Here is a 24,751-nt window from a genome sequence, read left to right on the forward strand (position 1 = left end):
CATTGGATCATTCAGAGATCCTCACTGAACTTCTGGAGAGAGTTTGCTGCACTGAAAGTAAAGGGGCTGAAATAATTTTGCACGGCCAATTTTTCAGTTTTTTATTTGTTAAAAAAGTTTGAAATATCCAATAAATTTAGTTCCACTTCATAATTGTGTCCCACTTGTTGATTCTTCACAAAAAATTACAGTTTTATATCTTTATGTTTGAAGCCTGAAATGTGGCAAAAGGTCGAAAAGTTCAAGGGGGCCGAATACTTTCGCAAGGCACTGTAAATAAGCCGCACATGTCTATAAGCCGCAGGTGCCTACCGGTACATTGAAACAAATGAACTTTACACAGGCTTTAACGAAACACGGCTTGTAACAAAAAATTTAAAATTAGCAGTAAACAGTAGCCTACCAAGAAAGTCATTGGTCACTATCTTCCTCCTCCTGTGCACTGAAACCATCTCCTTCGGTGTCGGAGTTGAATAGCCTCAGAATTGCTTCGTCCGATATTGGATCGTTTTCATTGTCACTCTCGTCACTTTCATCCAGAGGCAAATCCCCCACTGAGCCTTCTTCAACATGCAGCAGTCCAGCCTTTCGAAACCCGTTGATGATAGTGGATTTTTTGACAATGCTCCACGCTGTCAGGACCCACTGGCAGACTTGACCATAAGTTGCTCTTCGCATGCGGCCCGTTTTAGTGAAGGATTTCTCCCCACTTGTCATCCAAGCCTCCCGCTGAACACGGAGCGCCACCTTAAATGCACGATTTACACTGATGTTGAGTGTCTGCAAATACTTTGTTGTACCCCCAGGAATCAGAGTGACAAAATGACTACCGTAATCAGAATGATGGGAAGTTTGAGAGCGCTCGATTTAATCTAAACAGTAAACAAAAAAGATGTTTGACCTTAACCCGTTCGGCAATTTCATTGGTCTAATGAAAGCTTCATGCCGCCCAAAAAACTGAGCACGTCACAGAATGTGTTTTTTTGGAGAAAAAAAAATTGAAAGCGGGAAAAATCCATATATTAGCCACGTCATTGTTTAAGCCACGACGTTCAAAGCGTGGGAAAAAAGTTGCGGCTTATCGTCCGGAAATTACGGTAGTTTAACCAGACTCATGATTTCTTTTAGGTAGGCTATTTAATCATAATACATTATAATAATGGAAAATAAAAATAAAGTACAGACCACATTTCACAAAATGTTATTCCGCTACCAAATATGTTTTATGATAATTTATATTAACCCTCAATTTAATTACAATACCGTTCAAAAGTTTGGAATCACTTAGAAATGTCCTTGTTTTTAAAAGAAAATCACATTTTTTTGTCCATTAAAATAACATCAAATTGATCAGAAATACAGTGTAGACATGTAAATTACTATTGTAGCTGGAAACGGCTGATTTTTACTGAAATATCGACATAGGCGAACAGAGACCCATTATCAGCAATCATCACTCCTGTGTTCCAATGCCACGTTGTGTTAGCTAATCCAACTTTATCATTTTAAAAAGGCTAATTGATCATTAGAAAACCCTTTTGCAATTATGTAAGCACAGCTGAAAACTGTTGTGCTGATTAAAGAAGCAATAAAACTGACCTTCTTTAGACTAGTTGAGTATCTGGAGCATCAGCATTTGTGGGTTCGATTACAGGCTCAAAATGGCCAGAACCAAAGAACTTTCTTCTGAAACTCGTCAGTCTATTCTTGTTCTGAGAAATGAAGGCTATTCCATGCGAAAAATTGCCAAGAAACCAATGCCGTGTACTACTCCCTTCACAGAACAGTGCAAACTGGCTCTAACCAGAATAGAAAGAGGAGTGGGAGGCCCCGGTGCACAACTGAGCAAGAGGACAAGTACATTAGTGTGTCTAGTTTGAGAAACAGACGCCTCTCACAAGTCCTCAACTGGCAGCTTCATTAAATAGTACCAGCCTCAATGTCAACAGTGAAGAGGCGACTCCGGGATGCTGGCCTTCTAGGCAGAGTTGCAAAGAAAAAGCCATATCTCAGACTGGCCAATAAAAATAAAAGATTAAGATGGGCAAAATAACACAAACACTGGACAGAAAAATCTAAGCTTGAGGTGTTCGGATCACAAGGATCGGGGCTTAATTGGTGCCAATTTCCTCTGACAACAGGACAATGACCCAAAGCACAGCTCCAAACTATGCAAGAACTATTTAGGGAAGGTATTGGTATAGCTGGAATTCTGTCTATAATGGAGTGGCCAGCAGAGTCACCGGATCTCAACCCTATTGAGCTCGTGGGAGCAGCTTGACCGTAAGAAGTCCCCATCAAGCCAATCCAATTTGTGGGAGGTGCTTCAGGAAGCATGGGGTGAAATCTCCTCAGATTATCTCAACAAATTGACAACTAGAATGCCAAAAAGGTCTGCAAGGCTGTAATTGCTGCAAATGGAGGATTGTTTGACAAAAGCAAAGTTAGAAGGACACAATTTATTTCACTTAAATATCATTATTTATAACCTTGTCAACGTCTTGACTATATTTCCAACTCATTTCATGTATGTTTTCATGGAAAACAAGGAAAACAACCCCAAACTTTTGAACGGTAGTGCATACATACTCCGTTTTACAGAAAGTGACTAGATCAATTGATAGCGACAGAGTCACACATTGTGTGCCTCCCGAGTGGCGCAGTGGTCTAAGGCACTGCATCGCAGTTGCTAACTGTTTAAGGCACTGCATCGCAGTTGCTAGGCTCTGTCGCAGCCAGCCGCGACCCGGAGACCCATGGGACGGCGCACAATTGGCCAAGCTTTATCCGGGTTAGGGGAAGGTTTAGTCGGCAGGGATGTGCTTGTCCCATTGCGCTCTAGCGACTCATGTGGCGAGTGGGGCGCATGCTCGCTGACATGGTCGCCAGGTGTACGGTGTTTCCTCCGACACGGTGTTGCTGGCTTCCGGGTTAAGCGCGGCATTTGGACGTTTGGTCGTGTTTCGGAGGACGCAAGGCTCTCGACCGTAGCCTCTCCCGAGTCCGTACGGGAGTTGCAGTGATGGGACAAGACTAACTACCAATTAGATACCATGAAAAAAAGGGGTAAAAGTAAAAATAAAAAATATTTACAAATAAAAAAATATTTTTTTTAAAAAAAGAGGAAAAAATAAGAGTCATACATTCCAAGAAAATATTTACAAATAAAAAAATCTAGGAAAAAATAAGATTCACACTTCCCCAAGAAAAGTCAATTTATTTTTGCTCCTCCACTTTAGAAGGTCGTAGCTCAGCTTCTGAATGTCAGAGACAAACCAAAAGATATTCCCATGTGCATCAGAGTGGTGTTTTCCTCAGGCAAATCAAAGAAGGCCCCACACCTACCCACAAAATGTTGGTGCCCCCTAGGTTGGGAACCCCTGAATTAGACCATGCCCTCCCATTTGAAGCTGATATTTCCAAAACAAAAACAAAATATTTCAGCAAGTTAGCTGGCTAACCCATGGACTGCTTTTGTACCCCTCTGATTTAGCTGAAACCTAGCCTGGGGACGTCCGTGAACTCAACGGGTCCCAAATCAGGATATTTTCAATGCTAACTTTGCATACAATCTTTTTTTGTAAAACACAGGGTACATACACATTTTGGCAGTAGGAATTTGATGACTTTTCCTTGACTTCATAATTTTTAACCAAATTTCCAAGACCAACAACTGGCGGCATATATATATATTTTATTTTGTATTATTTAGCTGACACTCTTATCCTGAGCGAATTACAGAAATGAGTGCATACGTGTTCATACTTTTTTTGTACCCACAACCCTGGCGATGCAAACACCATGCTCTACCAACTGAGCCACGAGGGACTACAAAAAAAAGTTAGCATGAATGTGGTATCAACACTGGGAGGCTGCTCTCTGATCACATGTAGCCTACTGTTGTTGAGCATTGCACTTTACCCCTCCCAAAGTAAAATAACTATTATGCAACTGTATAAAACACGTGTTCAACCCTTGGTCAAAGAAAAGGCGCTGAGTGTGCAGGCTTTTGATCCAGCACTGCTGAAACGTCAGAGTCAGTTTATTAAGGTCAGGTTGAGCAGCTCATTTCTAAAATGTGGTTGGTTAGAGGGGGATTGGAACAAAAGCCTGCACACCCAATAGCTCTCCTGGAGGATGGTTGACCACCCTTGATGTAAAACATTAACATATAAAATATTCATAAATTTGTAAAACATTTATAAAATAATTAGAGGTCGACCGATTAATCGGAATGGTCGATTTCAAGTTTTCATAACAAATAAAAAAAATAAAATGTTTTACACCTTTATTTAACTAGGCAAGTCAGATTAAGAACACATTCTTATTTTCAATGACGGCCTAGGTACGGGGGTTAACTGCCTTGTTCAGGGGGGATTCGGGGATTCGTTTTTGCAACCTTCCGGTTACTAGTCCAACGCTCTAAGCACCTGCCTTACATTGCACTCCACGAGGAGCCTGCGTGGCTGGCTGACTACCTGTTACGCGAGGGCAGCAAGAAGCCAAGGTAAGTTGCTAGCTAGCATTAAACTTATCTTATAAAAAACTATCAATCTTAACATAATCACTAGTTAACTACACATGGTTGATGATATTACTAGTTTATCTAACGTGTCCTGCGTTACATATAATCGATGCGGTGCCTGTTAATTTCTCATTGAATCACAGCCTACTTCGACAAACGGATGATGATTTAACAAGCGCATTTACGAAAAAAGCACTGTCGTTGCGCCAATGTACCTAACCATAAACATCAATGCCTTTCTTTAAAATCAATACACAAGTATATATTTTTAAACATGCATATTTAGTTACTATTGCCAGCTAACATGAAATTGTGTCACTGCTCGCGTTCATTGCCTGGCTCGTTGCGAACTAATTTGCCAGAATTTTACGTAATTATGACATAACATTGAAGGTTGTGCAATGTAACAGGAATATTTAGACTTAGGGATGCCACCCGTTAGATGAAATACGGAACGGTTCCGTATTTCACTGAAAGAAAAAAACGTTTGTTTTCGAGATGATAGTTTCCGGATTCGACCATATTAATGACCTAAGGCTCGTAATTCTGTGTGTTTATTATATTATATTTAAGTCTATGATTTGATAGAGCAGTCTGACTGAGCGGTGGTAGGCACCAGCAGGTTCGTAAGTATTCATTCAAACAGCACTTTACTGCGTTTTGCCAGCAGCCCTTCGCAATGCACTACCCTGTTTATGACTTCAAGCCTGTCAACTCCCAAGATTAGGCTGGTGTAACCGATGTGAAATGGCTAGCTAGTTAGCGGGTGCGCGCTAATAGCGTTTCAAACGTCACTTGCTCTGAGACTTGGAGTAGTTGTTCCCCTTGCTCTGCATGGGTAACGCTGCTTCGAGGGTGGCTGTTGTCGATGTGTTCCTGGTTCGAGCCCAGGTAGGAGCGAGGAGAGGGACGGAAGCTATACTGTTACACTGGCAATACTAAAGTGCCTATAAGAACATCCAATAGTCAAAGGTATATGAAATACAAATCGTATAGAGAGAAATAGTCCTATAATTCCTATAAAACTACAACCTAAAACTTCTTACCTGGGAATATTGAAGACTCATGTTAAAAGGAACCACCAGCTTTCATTTGTTCTCTTGTTCTGAGCAAGGCACTTAAACGTTAGCTTTCTTACATGGCACATATTGCACTTTTACTTTCTTCTCCAACACTTTGTTTTTGCATTATTTAAACCAAATTGAACATGTTTCATTATTTATTTGAGGCTAAATTGATTTTATTGATGTATTATATTAAGTTAAAATAAGTGTTAATTCAGTATTGTTGTAATTGTCATTATTACAAATAAAAAACGAAAATAATAATAATAATAATAATAATAATAATAATACTAAAACATTTATTTAAAAAAAAAAAAAAAAAAGAGAAATCGGCATCGGCTTTTTCTTGGCCCTCCAATAATCGGTATCGGCGTTGAAAAATCATAAAATCGGTCGACCTCTAAAAATAATTCACTCATTCAAAATGTGAGGCGACCTACAAGAACCCTTCAAAAGTCAGACTCATTGTTGGGAAAAAGCCAAAATGCAACAAAAATCTGATGTAGATTGTTATGGATACTTTAAACCCGTTATTGTAATGTAAACATATTGTAGGATTTTAAGGATGCCCAATTTGACAACACTTTGTCGATCTTCTCTGACCTGAAAAGTGACTTGGCCTATTCAAGATAACATGCAGCAGATCAATTAAATCAAACTGGTTCAGACACAGAATAATCAGAATCGAAGTGGGTCAGATTTTCATTTTGTCTACAAGTAGCACCTTGTGCTGGGGACAATAAAAGACCATTCAAAAAGTTGCAGTTTCATCACAACACAAAGCCACAGATGTCTCAAGTTTTGATGGAGCGTGCAATTTGCATGCTGACTGCAGGAATGTCCACCCGAGCAGTTGGAAGAGAATTGAAAGTTAATTTCTCTAACATGAGCCGCCTCTAACATCGTTTTAGAGAATTTTGCAGTACGTCCAACCGGCCTCACAATCGCAGACCAAGTGTGACCACGCCAGCCCAGGACCTCCACATCCGGCTTCTTCACCTGCGGGATCGTCTGAGACCAGCCACCCGAACAGCTAATGAAACTGAGGATTTCTTTCTGTAATAAAGCCCTTTTGTGGAGAAAAACTAATTCTGATTGGCTGGGCCTGGCTCCCAAGTCGGTGGGCCCACCCATGGCTGTGCCCCCACCTAGTCATGTGAAATCCATAGATTAGGGCCTAATGAATTTATTTCAATTGACTGATTTCCTTATATGCACTAACTCAGTAAAATCTTTGAAACTGTTGCATATATATATATATATATCTCAAAGTTCAAATGACTATGTTAGGCTTATATAGCTGAAGCAAGTCCACACATTTTTTTCAGGAAATATGTATTGTATTTTCTAGTTTAGTCATATTTATCGCAAGGGATATGAAGTAATCAGATAGGCCTAATTTTATGACGTTTCCACCGGATCAGGACATTTTTTCCCCACTTTCATGCTGAGATTTTTCAAATAGGCTACGTTGAGGAACTATTGTCATTCTCAATGGATGTAGAAACAGACTTTGTTTACTTGCTGTTTGAGGCAAAGAAAACATTTATTTGAGAAGCTCAAGACTGCTGGTGAGTTAAGACAATCAGAAATGCTATGAGATCCCCAAATGGGCACACTTAAAGGCCTACAATTGCGCACAGGCCAGGTAGACTAGTTCTACTTCTATAAGCTTAATCAGGTGCGTGTCTTCACTCAAGATTGACAACAGTGCTCCAAACAAAAGACAATGAATAAATTGACAACTCGTAAATGGAATGAAATAAACCCAAACTTTATCGCGTGTAGACTAGAGTCTGCGCTCTGCAAACTACGTGTCCACTCCTACAATGACAACTGTAAGACCATAATAATAATAATAAAAATAATAATAATAATAATAAACTGAATGCATTAACAGAAATTACATAACCAAACAAGCAACGTAGATTCAAAATGATGTTAATTAACAGTAAATGTACTACAGGTGATACTGGTATGCCACCACCGCGGCCTCCACAATGAATTAGTCCACTCAGACAGGCATGAATGAGACAAGTGTCTCGTGCCCAATTTTTTATATATACAGTACCAGTCAAAGGTTTGGACACACCTACTCATTGCAGAGTTTCTTTATTTTTACTATTATCTACATTGTAGAATAATAGTGAAGAAATCAAAACTATGAACACATATGGAATCATGTAGTAGCCAAAAAAAGTGTTACACAAATCAAAATATATTTAATATTTGAGATTCTTCACAGTAGCCACCCTTTGCCACTGGTCAATTAAAAGAAACCTTGGTCGACCAACAGCCTATCGACCAAACAATCGGCTGGTCAACTAAATAGGGTCAGCCCTAAAATGAATCATACAATGTCGTTTTTGGGACATGATGAAACCATTAATACATGCTAATAATAGTTAAACAGTTAACTAGAGCAATAAATAGCCGGGCGACAAGATATGTTTTGAATTCGCTACCAAGTTAACTTGTTCTGTTCACTATTATATTTCATAGTCTACGACTGCCTGCTGCTGCAATGTCCGACTGTCTCTCTCAACTTGAGCAACAGCCCACTCGTTTTACATAGAGGTAATGAGTGCACTCACAGACGCGCTGAAGTGTCATTCCGATCTGGCTGATATGTTGATTTTTATGCGATTGATCAAATATTTAAAAACTGTGCCTTAATATATTACATTATGAGAAAGTATTAAACTCATTTAAATGACTTTTCAGAGAGAGCAGGGTGGGGGAGAGACAGGTGACAGAGTGAGAATGAGAGAGAAAGATAGACAGCAAAAGGGAGAGAGAAGGGGAGACAAAGATAAGAGGCTGTGAATGAGATCCAGTCATATTCTCACTCTGTGGTGATAAATGGGTTTGGCCTGCTCTTGCCATGGTCTATGTGGCCTTAGTGCCGTAAAGCCTGCTCTGTTCCGCTCTGTCAGCCTGCCTACCTCTGCCAGGTTCACTGCTCTGTCTGCCGAAACCCAGAAATCCTGACATAGACAGACCAAAGTACCTGATTGTCACAAAGATTTAGAAAAGACAATTAAGATCATAGGAACTGGGAATGACAAGAAAAAGTGATTCATTTTTTAGGCCTAACGGTTTTAGCCTTGCTCTCTCCCATGCCTCATCTTCTAATCGTTAAACAGGTGAGAGCAGAGAGTGGAGCAGTCAGTCAGTTGTTCACACACACCTCTGGAGACAAATCCCCAACATGATGGAGGGCTAAAGCCACAAACCAGGCTGAACTCCATCAGGCTGAAAGAATGAAGCGCACGCACACACACACACACACAGCTTCCCTGACACACACACACACACACACATCCCCCAACATCAAGGACACAAGTCAGGGGTCGTTCTACACTAGAGGGCAGCGTCTCCCCGGAATGATAGCTGTATGATTGAGAGAGGGATGAGTAGATGAGGTTTGAGCGAGAAAGAGTGACAGAGCGAGAGAGATGGAGGTTTAAGCGAGTGCTGTTGGTGGTAAAAGGACTGATAAATGGCTATGTAATTCTACAGATGCTGGGATGAAAAAAGTAAGATGACGCCGACAGAGATGGTCACCTCGCTTCGAGTCCTTAGGAAACTATGCAATATTTTGTTTTTTTATTTCTTACATTTTTACCCCAGGAAATCGTAAGTCTTATTACATACAGCCGGGAAGAACTATTGGATATATGAGCGACGTCAACTTACCAATATTACGACCAGGAATACAATTTTCCTGAAGAGGATCCTCTGTTTGGACCACCACCCAGGACAATGGACCTAATTCCAGAAGCCGGCCCAAAACAACGGCGCCGCAGAAGAGGCAGACGGAGCGGCCTTCTGGTCAGGTCCGTAAACGTGCACAATCGCCCACCGCTCCAGAGTATACTACTCGCCAATGTCCAGTCTCTTGACAACAAGGTAGATGAAATTCGAGCAAGGGTTGCCTTCCAAAGAGACATAAGAGATTGTAAAATTCTCTGTTTCACGGAAACATGGCTCCCTCGGGATTTGTTGTCGGAATCAGTTCAGCCACCGGGCTTTTCCATGCAACACATCTCTGGGAAGAGGAAGGGCGGGGGTGTATGATTCATGATTAACGACGCATGGTGTAATCATAACATACAGGAACTCAAGTCCTTTTGTTCACCTAACATAGAATTCCTCACAATCAAATGCCAGCCATATTATCTCCCAAGAGAATTCTCGGCAGTTATCGTGACAGCAGTGTACATTCCCCATCAAACAGACACCAAGACGGCCCTCAAGAAACTTCACTGGACTCTATGCAAACTGGAAACCCTATATCCTGAGGCTGCATTTAATGTAACTGGGGATTTTAACAAAGTAAATTTGAGAACAAGGCTACCTAAATTCTATCAGCATATTGATTGCACTACACGCAGGTGTAATACACAATCACTTTTCTTCGCAAGCATTTCGCTACAATCGCATTAACATCTGCTAAGCATGTGTATGTGACCAATACAATTTGATGTCACAGAGGGGAGACCAGGACAAAAACCAGGTCAGCCACCTCAACCACAGGACAACACAACCATCCATCTCTGTCAACAGGATCTCTCTTTCTCTCCATCAATCGATCTATCTCCCTCTCTCTCACTGTCTGTTTTGCCCTCTACCTCCGTGTCTCTTAATTATGGCCTCTGAATTAAGTTCATATTTCATCGCTGGCATCGTGTGTCTGGCTAGTCAGTTTGGATATGTAATAAAGCAGCAACAACTCCATTTAAAAAGCAGATCCCGACTGCTGGCCTGGTGTAATCACTGTTGACAGACTTAGAATCACTGACTGTTCCCTGCTGACCCTCCCAGCCTCCATACCCTCAGGAGTCCATAATAATACACATACGACAAGATGAAGACATGTATTGGTATATGGATGGCATTAAATCCTCCTATGACCTCACAAGATAGCGCCATACTGGATTGCCGCCGTTTTGCAAGCTTCGACAGAACTTTGCTATTTTGTGATTATTTTGCCATTTATTTTTACTCTATTTTCAATAAATATATCCTCTATCATTTCTTACAACCAACAAGAACTCTTGAACATCAGATCGGCAGTTACTTACCCCAATTCCGATGGTTTTAGCTTTGAAGTATGGTACTACCATGATCCTAAATAATACCATGGTATTGCCTCATTGAAATAGCATGGTTTTAAACTGCATTATACATATGGTACCATCTTTATTAATTACGCGTTACTGTAGCACAACGGCAGTACAATGCTTTAAATAAATAAACCCCCCAAGGTCAAGAGGTCGGTTGGTATTATATTGATGAATTCATATACCAGTATGGTCAGAGGCAGGATACTATTGTTGGTCCTAGTTTCTAAGGTCAAAGAAAAAAGGAAACTGTTGCTGTGAAAAAGGGGAAATAGTTTCTGTATTAATAGTAGTTTTTTTGCGTTCCCCGTGTTGCCGACATGAAATGTGGGAGAATGTGAGATATCTGGTAGCCTAATCTTTGGTATTTTGTAATCATTGACAGTATTTAGAGTCAAGGGGTGTTGTGCTTCTTTTGGCCCACAGAGAGAGCTGCTCTCTCTAGTGGTTGCTTCACGCGCTCTCGCTCTACAGTGGCTCTCACGCTACACTGCCTGGTTAGTGAGTCAGTGAGACCCAACTGAAAACTGAAGAGAGAACCACCAGGTAAACAAAACATTTTAAACGTTATCATTATGGTGAGCGAGTTAGAAAGAATAGGAAATTAAACACCAAGTTCAGCAGAGTGTAATAACATAGCAAATTGTTATTTTTTTGATGATGTTTTGATAGTTTAATTCATTTAGAAAAGTCTGTTAGCATAGAAGCTAACGTCGGCTAAAGTTAACGGCAGTGAAGCTAGCCTTTCATAGTCACGGCGACAGGACCAACAAACATTCACGCAGGGTGTAAACAAAGGGAAACATTGTAAATTGCTGTTTTTAGGGACATGTTTACGCAATAAGGCCCAAGGGGTCGTGGTGTTTGGCCAATATACCACAGCTAATGGCTGTTCTAATGCACAACACAGAGTGCCTGGATACAGCCGTCAGTCGTGGTATATTGGCCATATACCACAAACCCGAGGTGCCCTATTGCTATTATAAACTGGTTACCAACAATGTTAGAGAAGTAAAATGCATGTTTTGTCAAACCCATGGTATACTTAAGCAATAAGGCCCAAGGTGGTGTGGTATAGGGCCAATATACCACGGCTAAGGACTCTTCTTATGCAAGGTATTTTCATGCAGACAGGACAGTGAAGTCGGGGAAATCGAGGGGGGAAGTGGTTTGCCTCTTCATCAAGTACAACTGGTGTGCTAATTCCAGCCCGGTGGAAGTGTTGACCCCCTGTTCACCCGTCTTTGAATACCTGATGGTCAAATGCCGACCCTTCTACTTCAGCTGTTATCGTGACTGCTGTATGCATTCCACCTCAAGACAATAAAAATAACAAGCTGGCGCTTAACAAACTGTACTAAAAGGTTATAACGCTATAAACAAGCAGGAAAACCTACACTGCCTTTCTGGTTGCCGGCAACTTTAATATGCCGTCACAAAGTCATGTGACGCCTAACTTCCATCAACACTTCTCCAAAGCAGCTATGGGCGATAAAGGACTAGACCACTGCTGTTCTACCCTGTCAAGCAAGCATACAAGGCCCTCCCTCGTCATCCATTTGGCAAAATCAGATCATGACTCTGTACTCTTGCTTCCTGTTTACAAGCAGAAACTCAAACAAGAACTACCCGCGATTCGCTCAAAAGAGAAATGGTCACCAGAATCAGAGGTTACGCTACAGGACTGCTTTGCTAGCGCTGATTGGAATATGTTTCGAGACTCCAGCTCCAACATTGACGAGCTAACCACCTCCGTCACCGACTTCATTAGAAAATGCATCAGCGATGTAGTACCCACGATGAGGTTTTGCATCTTTCCCTATCAAAAGCCCTGGATTAACACAGAGGTTGGCACTAAACTAAAGAACAGGGCTACCTCACACAGAGCCATCTTAGACAACCCTGATACTACGGCCAAAGACAGGAATAATTACAAGAAGGCCTGCTATGACCTCCGCAAAGTAATCAAACGAGCAAAAGGATAATATAGGAATAAGGTGGAATCATTACACAGACTCCGCCACCCACCGTATATGGCAGGAACTACAGTCCATTATGTATTACAAAGGAAGACCCAACCGTGATCTGCCCAACGATGCCTGACGAACACAATGTATATTATGCACGCTTTGACAACAACATCGAGCCAGGTGTGAGGGATGTCACCAACCCAGAAGATTGGGTGATCTCGCTCTCCGGGCCCCGACGGTATTCCAGGGCACGTGCAGAACAGTTGGCAGGCAAATACACAGTCATTTTCAACCTCTCCTTGTCCCAGTCTGTAATCCCCACGTTTTAAGATGACCAAGCTCAATTGCACTCCACACTGCCCTCAGCAACCTAGATAAGAGGAATACCTATGTGAGAATGCTGTTAACCTGTCTGGGCTAGGGGGCAGTATTTTCACGGCCAGATGAAAAACGTACCCAATTTAAAACAGGTTACCACTCTGGCCCAGAATCTATAATATGCATATTATTAGTAACACTCTGAAGTTTCTAAAACTCTTTGAATGGTGTCTGTGAGGATAACAGAACTCATATGGCAGGCAAAAACCTGAGAGAAATACAACCAGGAAATGAAAAATCTGGTGCCTGTAGGTTTTTCAAGTCATTGGCAATCGAACACACAGTGACTAAGGATTCATTTTGCACTTCCTAAGGCTTCCACTAGATGTCAACAGTCTTTAGAAAGTTATTTGAGGCATCTATGATGAACAGAGACCGAATGAGAAGGCTGGGAAGTTGGTGACCCAGGGAAGGATGTCAGTTCATTGGCGCGCGTTCACACGAGAGGTAGCTCTGTTCCAAAACGTTTTTCAAGACAATGCATGAGTCCGGTTGGAATATCACTGAAGTTTCACGTTATATAAGCCCTAAAGATTGATGCTATACAACGTTTGACATGTTTGAACGAACGTAAATAGATTTTTTTTTTTTTACTTTTCGTCGTGACATTTTCCTCACGCGTCCTACATTTTGCGTCGCTTACTGAACGCGCAAACAACATGGGAGTTTTTTGGACATAAATTATGAACTTTATCGAACAAAACAACATTTGTTATGGACCTGGGATTCCTGGAAGTGCCTTCTGATGAAGATTATTAAAGGAAAGTGAATATTTCTAATGCTATTTATGCATTTAGATGACTCCAAAATGGCGGCAATCTGTATTGCGTAGTGTATTTTTCTGAGCACAGTATTCAGATTATTGCAAAGTGTGCTTTCCCAGTAAAGTTATTTTTAAATCTATCAATGCGGTTGCATTCAGGAGATGTTAATCTATAATTCTTTGAATAAAGTTTAATATTCTATCAACGTTTATGCCGCGTATTTTTGTAAATTGTAGTGCTGATTCACCGGAAGTATTGGGGGAAATACATTTTCTGTACGTCACGCGCCAATGTACAATGCTATTTTAGGATATAAATATGAACTTGATAGAACAAAAAATGCATGTATTGTCTAACATAATGTCCTAGGAGTGTCATCTGATGAAGATTGTCAAAGGTTAGTGTATAATTTTAGCTGGTTTTCTGCTTTTGGTGACGCCTGTCCGAGCATTGAAAATGGCTGTGTGTAATTTTTTGTCTATGTACTGTCCTAACATAATCTAACTTTATGCTTTCGCCGTAAAGCCTCTTTGAAATCGGACAAAGTGGTTGGATTAAGGAGATGTTTATCTTTCAAATGGTGTAAAATAGTTGATTGTTTGAGAAATTGAAATTATTAGATTTTTGCTGTTTTGAATTTCGCGCCATGCTATCTTATCAAGCAATCCCGTTACGGGGATGAGAACGGGAAGGGGTCCCATAGAGGTTAATTGACTACAACTCAGCGTTCAACACCATTGTCCCCTCCAAGCTCGTCACTAAGCTTAGGACATTGGGTCTGAACACCTCCCTCTACAACTGGATCCTGGACATCCTGACGGGCCGACCCCAGGTGGTGCGGGTAAGCAACATAACCTCCGCCATGCTGACCCTTAATACAGGGGCCCCACAGGGGTGTGTGCTTAGTCCGGTTCCTGTACTCCCTGTTCAACAACTGTGGCCATGCACAACTCCAACACCATTATCAAGTTTGCTGATAACACGACGATGGTAGGCCTAGTCACCGGCGACGATGAGTCAGCCTACAAGGAGGTGGTCAGTGACCTGGCAGTGTGGTCACAGAGCCACAACCTCTTCCTCAATGTAAGCAGGACCAGGAAGCTGATCGTGGACTTCAGGAAACAGGGCTGGCGAACACGCCCCCATCAACATCAATGGGGCGGCAGTGGAGCAAGCAGACATCTTCAAATTCATCTGTGCCCAAATCACTAAGGACTTAAAATGGTGGTTGAAAAGGTTTGACATGGGCCCTCAAAACCTCAAAAGGGTCTACAGATGTATTGTTGGGTTTTGAGTTTTCAAGAAAGGCATTTCGCTGTACTTGTACATGTGACATTAAAACCACAGGTTGTGTATCAAGCTCTATACAGTGGACCCTTCTTTAGTCATGAGTTGTCCCGGTCACATGTGTCTATTGAAACTGGAATGGGTGGCAAAAAAGGCAAACCTGTTACGGTCTTTGCCTTTCAAAATCAGAAGTGGTGGTCTTAGACATTCAGCACCTCACTAATCCTATTCCCTCATATGTCTCAGCACGACCCTGAACCACTTCATGACTTATAGCTCACCTCCGGTTGTATAAACCAGAGAGACAGTCAGAGACACATAGCATCACAAAATGATCCAGGAACTGGGCTGAATCAGCGCTATCACAATGACTCAAACAACAGAACTGACTCCCTCACAGGTATAACCTCGCTAAGACGCCTTCAAATCTGGCTCAGGCACAACGACGGAAGCTGGAATCATTGAGGCGGAACAGACAGCACACACACAATCACACAGCACAATCCAAGGATATTCAGAGCATTACAAAAGCCGACTGCAGGGAAAATCATCAACGGTACAAAAGGGCTAAGAGCGAGTCTGACAGCACACACACACACACACACACACACACACAAACGAGCAGCTCCAATGCAAGTCATACCAATCTGCCCCCATGCCTTTCCAGGGCGGAGCTGATAAACCAGACAGATACTGCAGGATTAGGGGACTAACAAAGAACAAAACCTTGAAACTTATAGGAGAACAAGTGGAAGTCAAAGGGTGAATAGACTCCATCAAATCACCCATAGAACTTTAAATCCTCCATAGAATAGCCCTTAGAAGTTGAAAGCATACCACACAACAACAACAACAAATGTTCAAATCGGCCATATAAATGCCCATGGAAGAACTATACCAAAGCTACTGCTGTTACCCCATTATGGCCTTGGATCACAAGTTAAAGCACCATCTCGTCTCAAAGGAGTACAGTAGAGGTAAAGCTATAGAACGAGCAAGTAAAAACTAAAAGCATCATTTGTGTCCCTTGGATTATGCACGGTGGCCACTGGCCAGATGGCAGAGTTTAGTTCCCCCTCAGCTATTCATATGGCATCGTTAGAACAACACAGCAGATGTTTCCCTGCTTGTTTTCTCAGATAGAGTTCTTTACCACAGAGCTGTGAACTGGGTTTTCTATTAAAGGTGAGACGGGGAGGTGTAGTAACCCAAAACAATGATACCGGGTCAGATATCTTTCCCCTAAATGGTTTAGTTCAGGATTGGGATGAACCTGTGTGGTTGAGTGGTAACATTCCTACACGAAGCACATATCAGAGCTTCAAAAGGTATTGGGTTCAATGATCCCTATGATCACCATTCCTATACGAGTCTGATCTTAGATCTGTAATTGATATCCAGCAACATACCAAGGTCAGTGTTGGGTCCAGCCAGGACCTGTTTAAACTTATCCAGGCGGGATGCCTCTCTCTCTGTCATGGCTGGGGTCCCAGAGGTGTTCTGGTCAGCTATACGAGCCACCATGGGGATGGTGGGCCGGTGGGGCAGGGACTGCTGTCTGTGGAGCGACGCATCTGGATAAACAGAGAGAGGGGAGAGATACTGAGAACAATAAAACACACACACAAAGATGCACACACTTGGTCACACGCAAAAACACAGACAAACACGCACACCTGTCGCAAGCACCTTTCCTCTGAGCACACACATTGAATTCACACGTCATACAGACAGACACACAAACACTGTGTAACCCCAACCACCTTTCTCCACTTCAGTAACAGCAAACTCGCATTTTTATATATACATTTTTTAAGTTATTTTTATTTAACTAGACAAGTCAGTTAAGAACAAATTCTAATTTACAATGATGGCCTACCCCGGCCAAACCCTAACGACACTGGGCCAATTGTGCGCCTCCCTATGGGACTCCCAATCACGGCCAGTTGTGATACAGCATGGAATCGAACCAAGTTCTGTAGTGACGACTCTAGCACTGAGATGCAGTGCCTTAGACCGCTGTGCTACTCGGGAGCCCCATTACAGACAATTACAAGGCAGAATAGAGTTTGTTCCCAGCAGCAGAAGTTGAGGACAACGGAGGACACCCAGAGAGGGTGTAGAGTGCTGCAGGGCCGAGGTCAGGCCTGTGTCTGTCTGTGTCTGTCTGTCTGTCTGTCTGTCTGTGTCTGTCTGTCTGTCTGTCTGTCTGTCTGTCTGTCTGTCTGTCTGTCTGTCTGTCTGTCTGTCTGTCTGTCTGTGTCTGTCTGTGTCTGTGTCTGTCTGTGTCTGTGTCTGTCTGTGTCTGTGTCTGTCTGTGTCTGTCTGTCTGTCTGTGTCTGTCTGTCTGTCTGTGTCTGTCTGTCTGTCTGTGTCTGTCTGTCTGTCTGTGTCTGTCTGTCTGTGTCTGTCTGTCTGTGTCTGTCTGTCTGTGTCTGTCTGTCTGTGTCTGTCTGTGTGTGTCTGTGTGTGTCTGTCTGTGTCTGTCTGTGTCTGTCTGTCTGTGTGTGTCTGTCTGTGTGTGTCTGTCTGTCTGTGTCTGTCTGTCTGTCTGTGTCTGTCTGTCTGTGTCTGTCTGTCTGTGTCTGTCTGTCTGTGTCTGTCTGTGTCTGTCTGTCTGTGTCTGTCTGTCTGTGTCTGTCTGTCTGTGTCTGTCTGTCTGTGTCTGTCTGTCTGTGTCTGTCTGTGTCTGTCTGTGTCTGTGTCTGTCTGTGTCTGTGTCTGTCTGTGTCTGTCTGTGTGTCTGTCTGTGTCTGTCTGTCTGTCTGTGTCTGTCTGTCTGTCTGTGTCTGTCTGTCTGTCTGTGTCTGTCTGTCTGTGTCTGTCTGTCTGTGTCTGTCTGTCTGTGTCTGTCTGTCTGTGTCTGTCTGTCTGTGTCTGTCTGTCTGTGTCTGTGTCTGTCTGTCTGTGTCTGTCTGTGTCTGTCTGTCTGTGTCTGTCTGTCTGTCTGTGTCTGTCTGTCTGTGTCTGTGTCTGTCTGTCTGTGTCTGTCTGTCTGTGTCTGTGTCTGTCTGTGTCTGTCTGTCTGTGTCTGTCTGTCTGTGTCTGTCTGTCTGTGTCTGTCTGTCTGTGTCTGTCTGTCTGTCTGTGTCTGTCTGTCTGTCTGTGTCTGTCTGTGTCTGTCTGTCTGTCTGTGTCTGTCTGTCTGTCTGTGTCTGTCTGTCTGTGTCTGTCTGTCTGTGTCTGTCTGTCTGTGTCTGTCTGTCTGTGTCTGTCTGTCTGTCTGTCTGTCTGTCTGTCTGTCTGTCTGTCTGTCTGTCTGTCTGTCTGTCTGTCTGTCTCTGTCTGTCTGTGTCTGTCTGTCTGTCTGTCTGTCTGTCTGTCTGTCTGTCTGTCTGTCTGTCTGTCTGTCTGTCTGTCTGTGTCTGTCTGTCTGTCTGTCTGTCTGTCGTCTGTCTGTCTGTCTGTCTGTGTCTGTCTGTGTCTGTCTGTGTCTGTCTGTGTCTGTCTGTGTCTGTCTGTGTCTGTCTGTGTCTGTCTGTGTCTGTGTCTGTGTCTGTGTCTGTGTCTGTCTGTGTCTGTGTCTGTCTGTGTCTGTGTCTGTGTCTGTCTGTGTCTGTGTCTGTGTCTGTCTGTCTGTCCATTAGCAGAGAGCAACTTGTTTGTAAGCTTAAAGCGTGGAGGGAGGGGAGTGCCAGGTTAGACAGATGGGAGAGGAGACGGGGTAGAGAGAAGCTACTATAGTGATGTGACTAAAGGAAAATGAACACCGAGGTTTTTTGTGATGAGTTGAGCTCAAGACGGCAGCTTGGTTTGAACACAGCATGCAAAGGGGAGTGTGTGAGTACTATCACTTCGTGCAGGCAAAGAACAGAGTGGGTAGCTCAACCTGCACTGCATTATCACCATGATTTATATTTTACCCAAACACTACAATAGAGAGCAGAACAATCAGAGACAATATGAGGTCTCTCCCAGCAGGAAGGGCAGTGTGTGAGTAGGGGTCAGTGTGTGAACACGTCGGATGCGCGGGTCTGACTTTTTTTTTGTGTGTGTGATAAATAATATATATATGTGTGTGTGTGTACTGATCAACACAGATGAATGGAGCAGACACCAGACAGTGTCTGCTCTGCCAGTGTCTCCTCCATGGAGATAATACTGGAGTTAGTGCTGCTACGGGCTGCTGTCTTATCTCCTGCACCACCAGAGACAGCAGGCAGATGTTCTCTACTGCACAAGACAAACACCACCCTCTGCTGCTGCTACCACACTAACAAATGAACATGAAAAGCCTAGCAGGCTCAGAGCAGAGGAAATATTGTGTATAGAAGGAGTGGATGGAGACTGAAGACAGAGGAGATGATGGGCCCTATGGAGTGGGGTTCCTCCTTTCAAGATTCCTTCCTTGTTAGGAAGTTGTTCCTCACATCTGTCATCTCACCTGACGCTGAAATTTGTTTGTCTGTTTGTTGATTGATGGATAGAGGGGGGAGAGAGACCTCGAAGAGAGAAACGTGCGACAGATGTCTATTTACCCTTAGGTGATCCGATGGGGGCCTCACTCAGTGATTTCACCAGTCTGCCATCACTGAGCGGGCTGGGCTCAAAAGCAAACAACACCTCAGGGGTCGATTCCTCCCCTTCCTCCTCCTGCTCTTCCACCTCTTCCTCATGCACCTCCTCTTCCTCTCGGTGCTCCAGCCCTGATGTGTCGGCATCGTCCTGTCTCTGCTTCTCCTGCTGCTTGCTGTGGTTCTCGATCACCTGCAAAATGACAATACATAAAGGCCTTTGAAACACCCAGGGATGACTGACTGCTGTGTATGTTTAAGTCATAGAATCACCTGGTTGGCGGTTTCCATGACAACCTCGATGTTGAGGTTCTGTGCGGCCATGGCAAGCAGCTCGTCATCGTCGTCCCCCACGTCCCAGGCATCGCTGGTGATGCTCTCAAACTCCTGGAAGGTGGTGGCTTTCTTTGGCTTCCCTCCTGGTGTCATCTGGGGCTTGTTGCCCGCTTTGATTAGACTAAGATGGAGAAAGATGAGAAGTTTAGGGTACTAGAAGTCATCTAAAGCATTAAAGAAGACACCAAAAGCCCAAAATTATACATGTATTTTTTAGCGGAAGGTGGAAGAGGTTGGTAATAATGGTGAATTGAATGACAGGTGTAAAACTTCAAAAGGATGAACAGAAGGGCCAAGAAAGATTAGGACTGGGAGCCAAATTCACTCTGGAAGGGCCACTTCACAAACATCCCTCAACTGTTCATTCAATGGCATTAAGATTCAAATGCCAAATACAGTTGGTCAAAAAGTGCCTACTTCAGCCAAAGTGCCATATATACAGGCTACAGATGGATATTCTCACGTTGACGCAGCAAGCCGATGTTGAAAAGAACTGACTGACGATAATGTTGGGGGAAAAAAACTGAATGGCGATAATGAAAGAAATTAGACAATCACAAAAACATTCCGCAAGGACAATCAATGAGTCAGCATCTATTTTAATTATTTCAAAAAGGTTATTGTAAAAGGTACACATCACAGCGCAGATTAAATCAATTAAAAACTATTTCTCACAGAAAACCTTCCTTTGTGTATGAGAGACGTTTTCTTCAGGGGGAAAAATGTAATAAAAAGCCTATTTAATTTATACTTTGTCCTCTCATGTCCATGGGACTCAGGTGTGCACCAGAGATTGAAAAGCAGAACGGGTGGAAGGAGAGGGGACCTTTCTTTTCCATCTTATTATTTTCATTCAAAACCAAGCATTAGCATAACAAAAGCAAAGCCAAGTTCAATATGTCTCTACCTGTGACTTGCCCACTCATGACAGGTGATAAAACTATGGAAGTCAGCCTAACAATAACAAGTAAATGAAATAAACCCCTCTGTGGACATCAGCCACGTGATTAGACTTGCTGCACTTTAATCTAACGGCAAAGCAACAAAAGCCTATTACTGAAGATGAGCTGTTTCATCTGTTTCCGCTCCCTCCTTGTCAACCCACAACCAACAGTTGGGAGAATATACTTGGTATACTGGTAAGTGAGCAGATGGGTGGAGTTTCAGAACTGTGCTAGACTGGACTGTGCTGCACAGCCCAAAGAGCCAGTAGAGAGAATATTATTCTGTTTCCCTATATAGAGTATTTGATTAAGCCTACCTTGGGTCTGTGTGTTAATCTAACAGATGTCAAATGGGGATAGGACAGATCATAAGAAAATATATAGTGGGTGCCACAGCCTGAGAAGTAAGCCCTTCTAGGTGCCAAATCTGTCTCTGCTTTAGAGCATTTCCATTGAAAAGGACCCATGAGCACCAACATGTGAAGTGCATAGGCGCATATAAAATTGTGTCAAATGAAAGCTAAGAGAATATATTTTGGCAAAATGAAGGCATACATTTTCCATCTAAAAAATGTGGCATAATTAAAGGCTTTGATTTCTGGATAAACAGATGGAAAATGGGTCTTAGAAAACATCTACCAAAAACAATCTTAAACGGTATTAGAAATACATCAAAACACAATAATGTCGATGTATGCCAACTAATATCAATCCTTATATTTAGTATTGGAGAAATTGTTTACCGTAAGTTTAAGAAATATTGTCTTGTGCCTTGTAATTCTGTTACCAAAAAACCACATATCAAGATATTTTTTCATTTCTCTCCCTCATGAGGGAGGATAATGTAACAAGTAATGGTAGACCTACCAGTTAGTTACAGTGAATTTACTGATTTCAATTTTGTTTACTAATTATTAAAACTCGCAATCCGTTACCAAATTGGTAGCAGAATTACCACCCAGTTAATGTCACCTCTTCCAGCTCTTACTGACACCTATCCATGAGCCCTCTCTCTTTCAATTTACTGTAACCAGCATCCTCACCCACTGAGCAATGACCAAGACTGGACGTTCATGGACATTGAAAAGTAGTTCACATTTGGTCAGGCCACCCTGGCATTGATGTTAACATCCATAGACAAAATGCACTGGACCAAATCTGAACCTATCATAGACGTAAATTTGGATAGCACAGTGCAGTACAGTGAGTAGAGCACAGTAGAGTAAAGTTATATACAATAGTACAGTATAATATAGGACAGTACAATACAGTACCATACTCTACTGAACTCTGTTGTATTGTACTGCACTGTCCTCCGCTGTGATGTTAAACTTGTAAAAAATTAGCTGACGCCATTATTTCTGCAGACGTCTTTGAATATTAATTCGGAGCAATAATATCTGAGTTTATGGACAACGTGGTCTCATTAAAAACATGAGGGAGATTTTATCGTAATTCCATTACCAAAGTCATTGTGCATAGATTTGTATGGTTTGGTGAACTTTGAAATCAATAAATTTTTTGTTTGGCATACATTTGAAAGTGAAAAACTGAGTCAAAGCATAATTGTATTACCGTGGAATTGCCCTTATGCCAATTTGCTGTTCTATATTGGCAAGGAAACGATGTAGCTAGTGCTGATTAAACAGTTACACACCCAGGCTAAAGTGGAGCGGACATAATTCCCTATCCTCAATCAAGTCAAACGGGTGCTTAAAAAGACAGTCAAACAAGGACATGCAGTGTTTCTGTAATTACAATACTCCTAACTCATCGATCACACAGACAGTGTCATTGCGCAAAATGGTATGCAGCATCATCTGGATATGTCTGCAACAAAAGTTCAACTTCTGGTGTACCAAAATCCAATGTCGCTGTCGGTGTGATCAAGGCGAAAGGAAGTTATAATAGCATTGAATTTTAGCCTCAGCATTTCCTGAAAGTTAAAAAACTGGATTTTCAGGTCAGTTCACTCCTCCAACCTGAATGGCCATCTTAAATCCCCAATCAAAGGACTAAAGCTACCTACATACCAGAGAGCAACAGTCACCATTCATTCATTCATTCATTCATTCATTAGAATATGTCCCAAATGGCATGTTATTCCCTATATCGTGCAGCACTAGAAGGAAATGGGGAGCCATTTGGGACTCGGACATACTGTTGGACCTATACCGTTCAACTAATCAGACACTTACTTAGCATGCAGAAGAGGGTCGAAAGGAGGATGTTGAGCACCATACACATGTTGTATGCTGTGGAGAGGGAAAAAACACAATGACCTATTGCTATGCTTTGACAAGAAATCTACTGAATTACTGTATTACAGTGTGTTATAGTAAACAGTGGATAACATGTCTCTGTCAACTAATGCCTTGATTAAGTTAAAGTGCACTCCAATAATGAGCAAATTCATTGAGCTGACCAACTTTGGTTTACTTAGGTTTCAGTTAAAATCAGCTGTCAACAGTAGTTGGCAATATGATGCCGCATTAGATTATTTGATGAGCATGTAGCTATCTAGCCTAAATGTAAAGTTACTTAACTTGGCTACACATCATTAATAAGTTCAATAAGTCGTCTTGTTAATTTCATTGCTGGTAACGTTGTTGACAATACGCTGTGACAACGAGTCAGTTCAATCAGAAAAGGCTACTAGCTAGCTTAATAAAAACCTTAGAAAGTTAGCGAACTGGAGCCTAAATGTAAAGTTACTTGAAACTTAGCTACACATCAGAAATAATTTCAATACGTCGTCTTGATATTTCATTGTTGGTATGTTGACAATACACTCTTACAACGAGTCAGTTCAATCAGAAAAGGCTAACAGCTAGCTAAATGAAAACCTTAGAAAGTTAAACTGGCCAGCAATGAATGCTAGGCTTGGCTAGCTGGTTAGTTAAGCTAGTTGAATACCAAACGACGAACTTATACTACAAGCATTTAGCCAGCGGCTGGTGATATGGTCTCTAGAATCACTGAGGCAAGAGCATGCGCACGTTTGACAACCCCAGAAAGTATGACATGAAGCAATACATAGTTATTGATGTGTTAAAAACAAAATGTTTCAACGTTACAGTCGGTGTGACCTGTATTTTCGAATGTAATAGTGCAACGGAGCTAGCGAACAAGCAGTGAGCAAATGTAGCTAGCAAGAAGGAACACGTCACTTATACCTGCCAGGGACCTTAGCTGTGTTTCTTTTCCAGAATTGTTTCTTGTTTCCATCAGTTGACATTTTCTTTCCCCGGTACAATATGTCACATACACAAAAATGCGAATGTTGTTACCTAAAGTTTTTTTTGTTTAAAGCGTGTTTATTTACACCCAGTTCCCTCCTCCAAAACTCAGAACGCCACCATGTTGGATCTGCGTTACTCTGAGCAAGCGCTCTAGGGATTGGTCAGTTTCACAATGCCTAGCAATCGCCCAATCACAAGTACGATCTACCGTATGTGATTTGAGACGCGGTTGACGTCATCTTCAAATGTGTCAGTTGCTGCGTTCATGTGCTCGTCGGAACTAGAAACTCTGAATTGTCCGACAGGCTCATTGGTTATAGTTTTCTCCGTGCCGCGTTCAACGAAACAGGAAGTCAGAAATGTCCAAGTTTCATAGTTCCGACTAGTTTTGTGAACGCGGTAAATGTCGCTGAGGTATAATACCGCGTTCAATCCTAGTCGGAACTAGGAAACTCGGAAATGTCCGACTTCATTGAACCCAGCACGTGATTAACTACAACCATTTAGCATGTCGGACATTTCCAAGTTTCCTTGTGCAGACTACTACTTGAACGAGGTATAATATAAACGGTCAGTGTGGATGGCAGATGAGCTGGCAAGT

At 42.3% G+C, this 24,751-nt stretch overlaps 1 protein-coding gene across 3 annotated transcripts in view; it reads right to left on the bottom strand.

The window, feature by feature from the left end:
• tbc1d22a (TBC1 domain family, member 22a) overlaps positions 1–24,326 on the bottom strand; it is a 211,892-nt gene extending 187,566 nt beyond the window's left edge. Inside the window, exons 1-5 of one of the 3 annotated variants that reach the window (XM_014152782.2) lie at positions 24,085–24,326; positions 23,107–23,163; positions 19,902–20,085; positions 19,593–19,821; positions 16,524–16,688 (exon numbers count right to left, since the gene is read on the bottom strand). In XM_014152782.2, coding sequence (XP_014008257.1) covers positions 16,524–16,688; positions 19,593–19,821; positions 19,902–20,085; positions 23,107–23,163; positions 24,085–24,146 — 697 coding nt within the window. In that variant the 5' untranslated portion in view covers positions 24,147–24,326. The remainder of the gene's footprint in view (positions 1–16,523; positions 16,689–19,592; positions 19,822–19,901; positions 20,086–23,106; positions 23,164–24,084) is intronic. The other 2 variants (XM_014152784.2, XM_014152781.2) reach the window with 2 other exon arrangements.
• Between the last annotated feature and the right edge of the window lie 425 nt (positions 24,327–24,751).

Source organism: Salmo salar, chromosome ssa17 (genome assembly GCF_905237065.1).
Source record: "Salmo salar chromosome ssa17, Ssal_v3.1, whole genome shotgun sequence".
NCBI classification, from domain to species: Eukaryota; Metazoa; Chordata; class Actinopteri; order Salmoniformes; family Salmonidae; genus Salmo; species Salmo salar.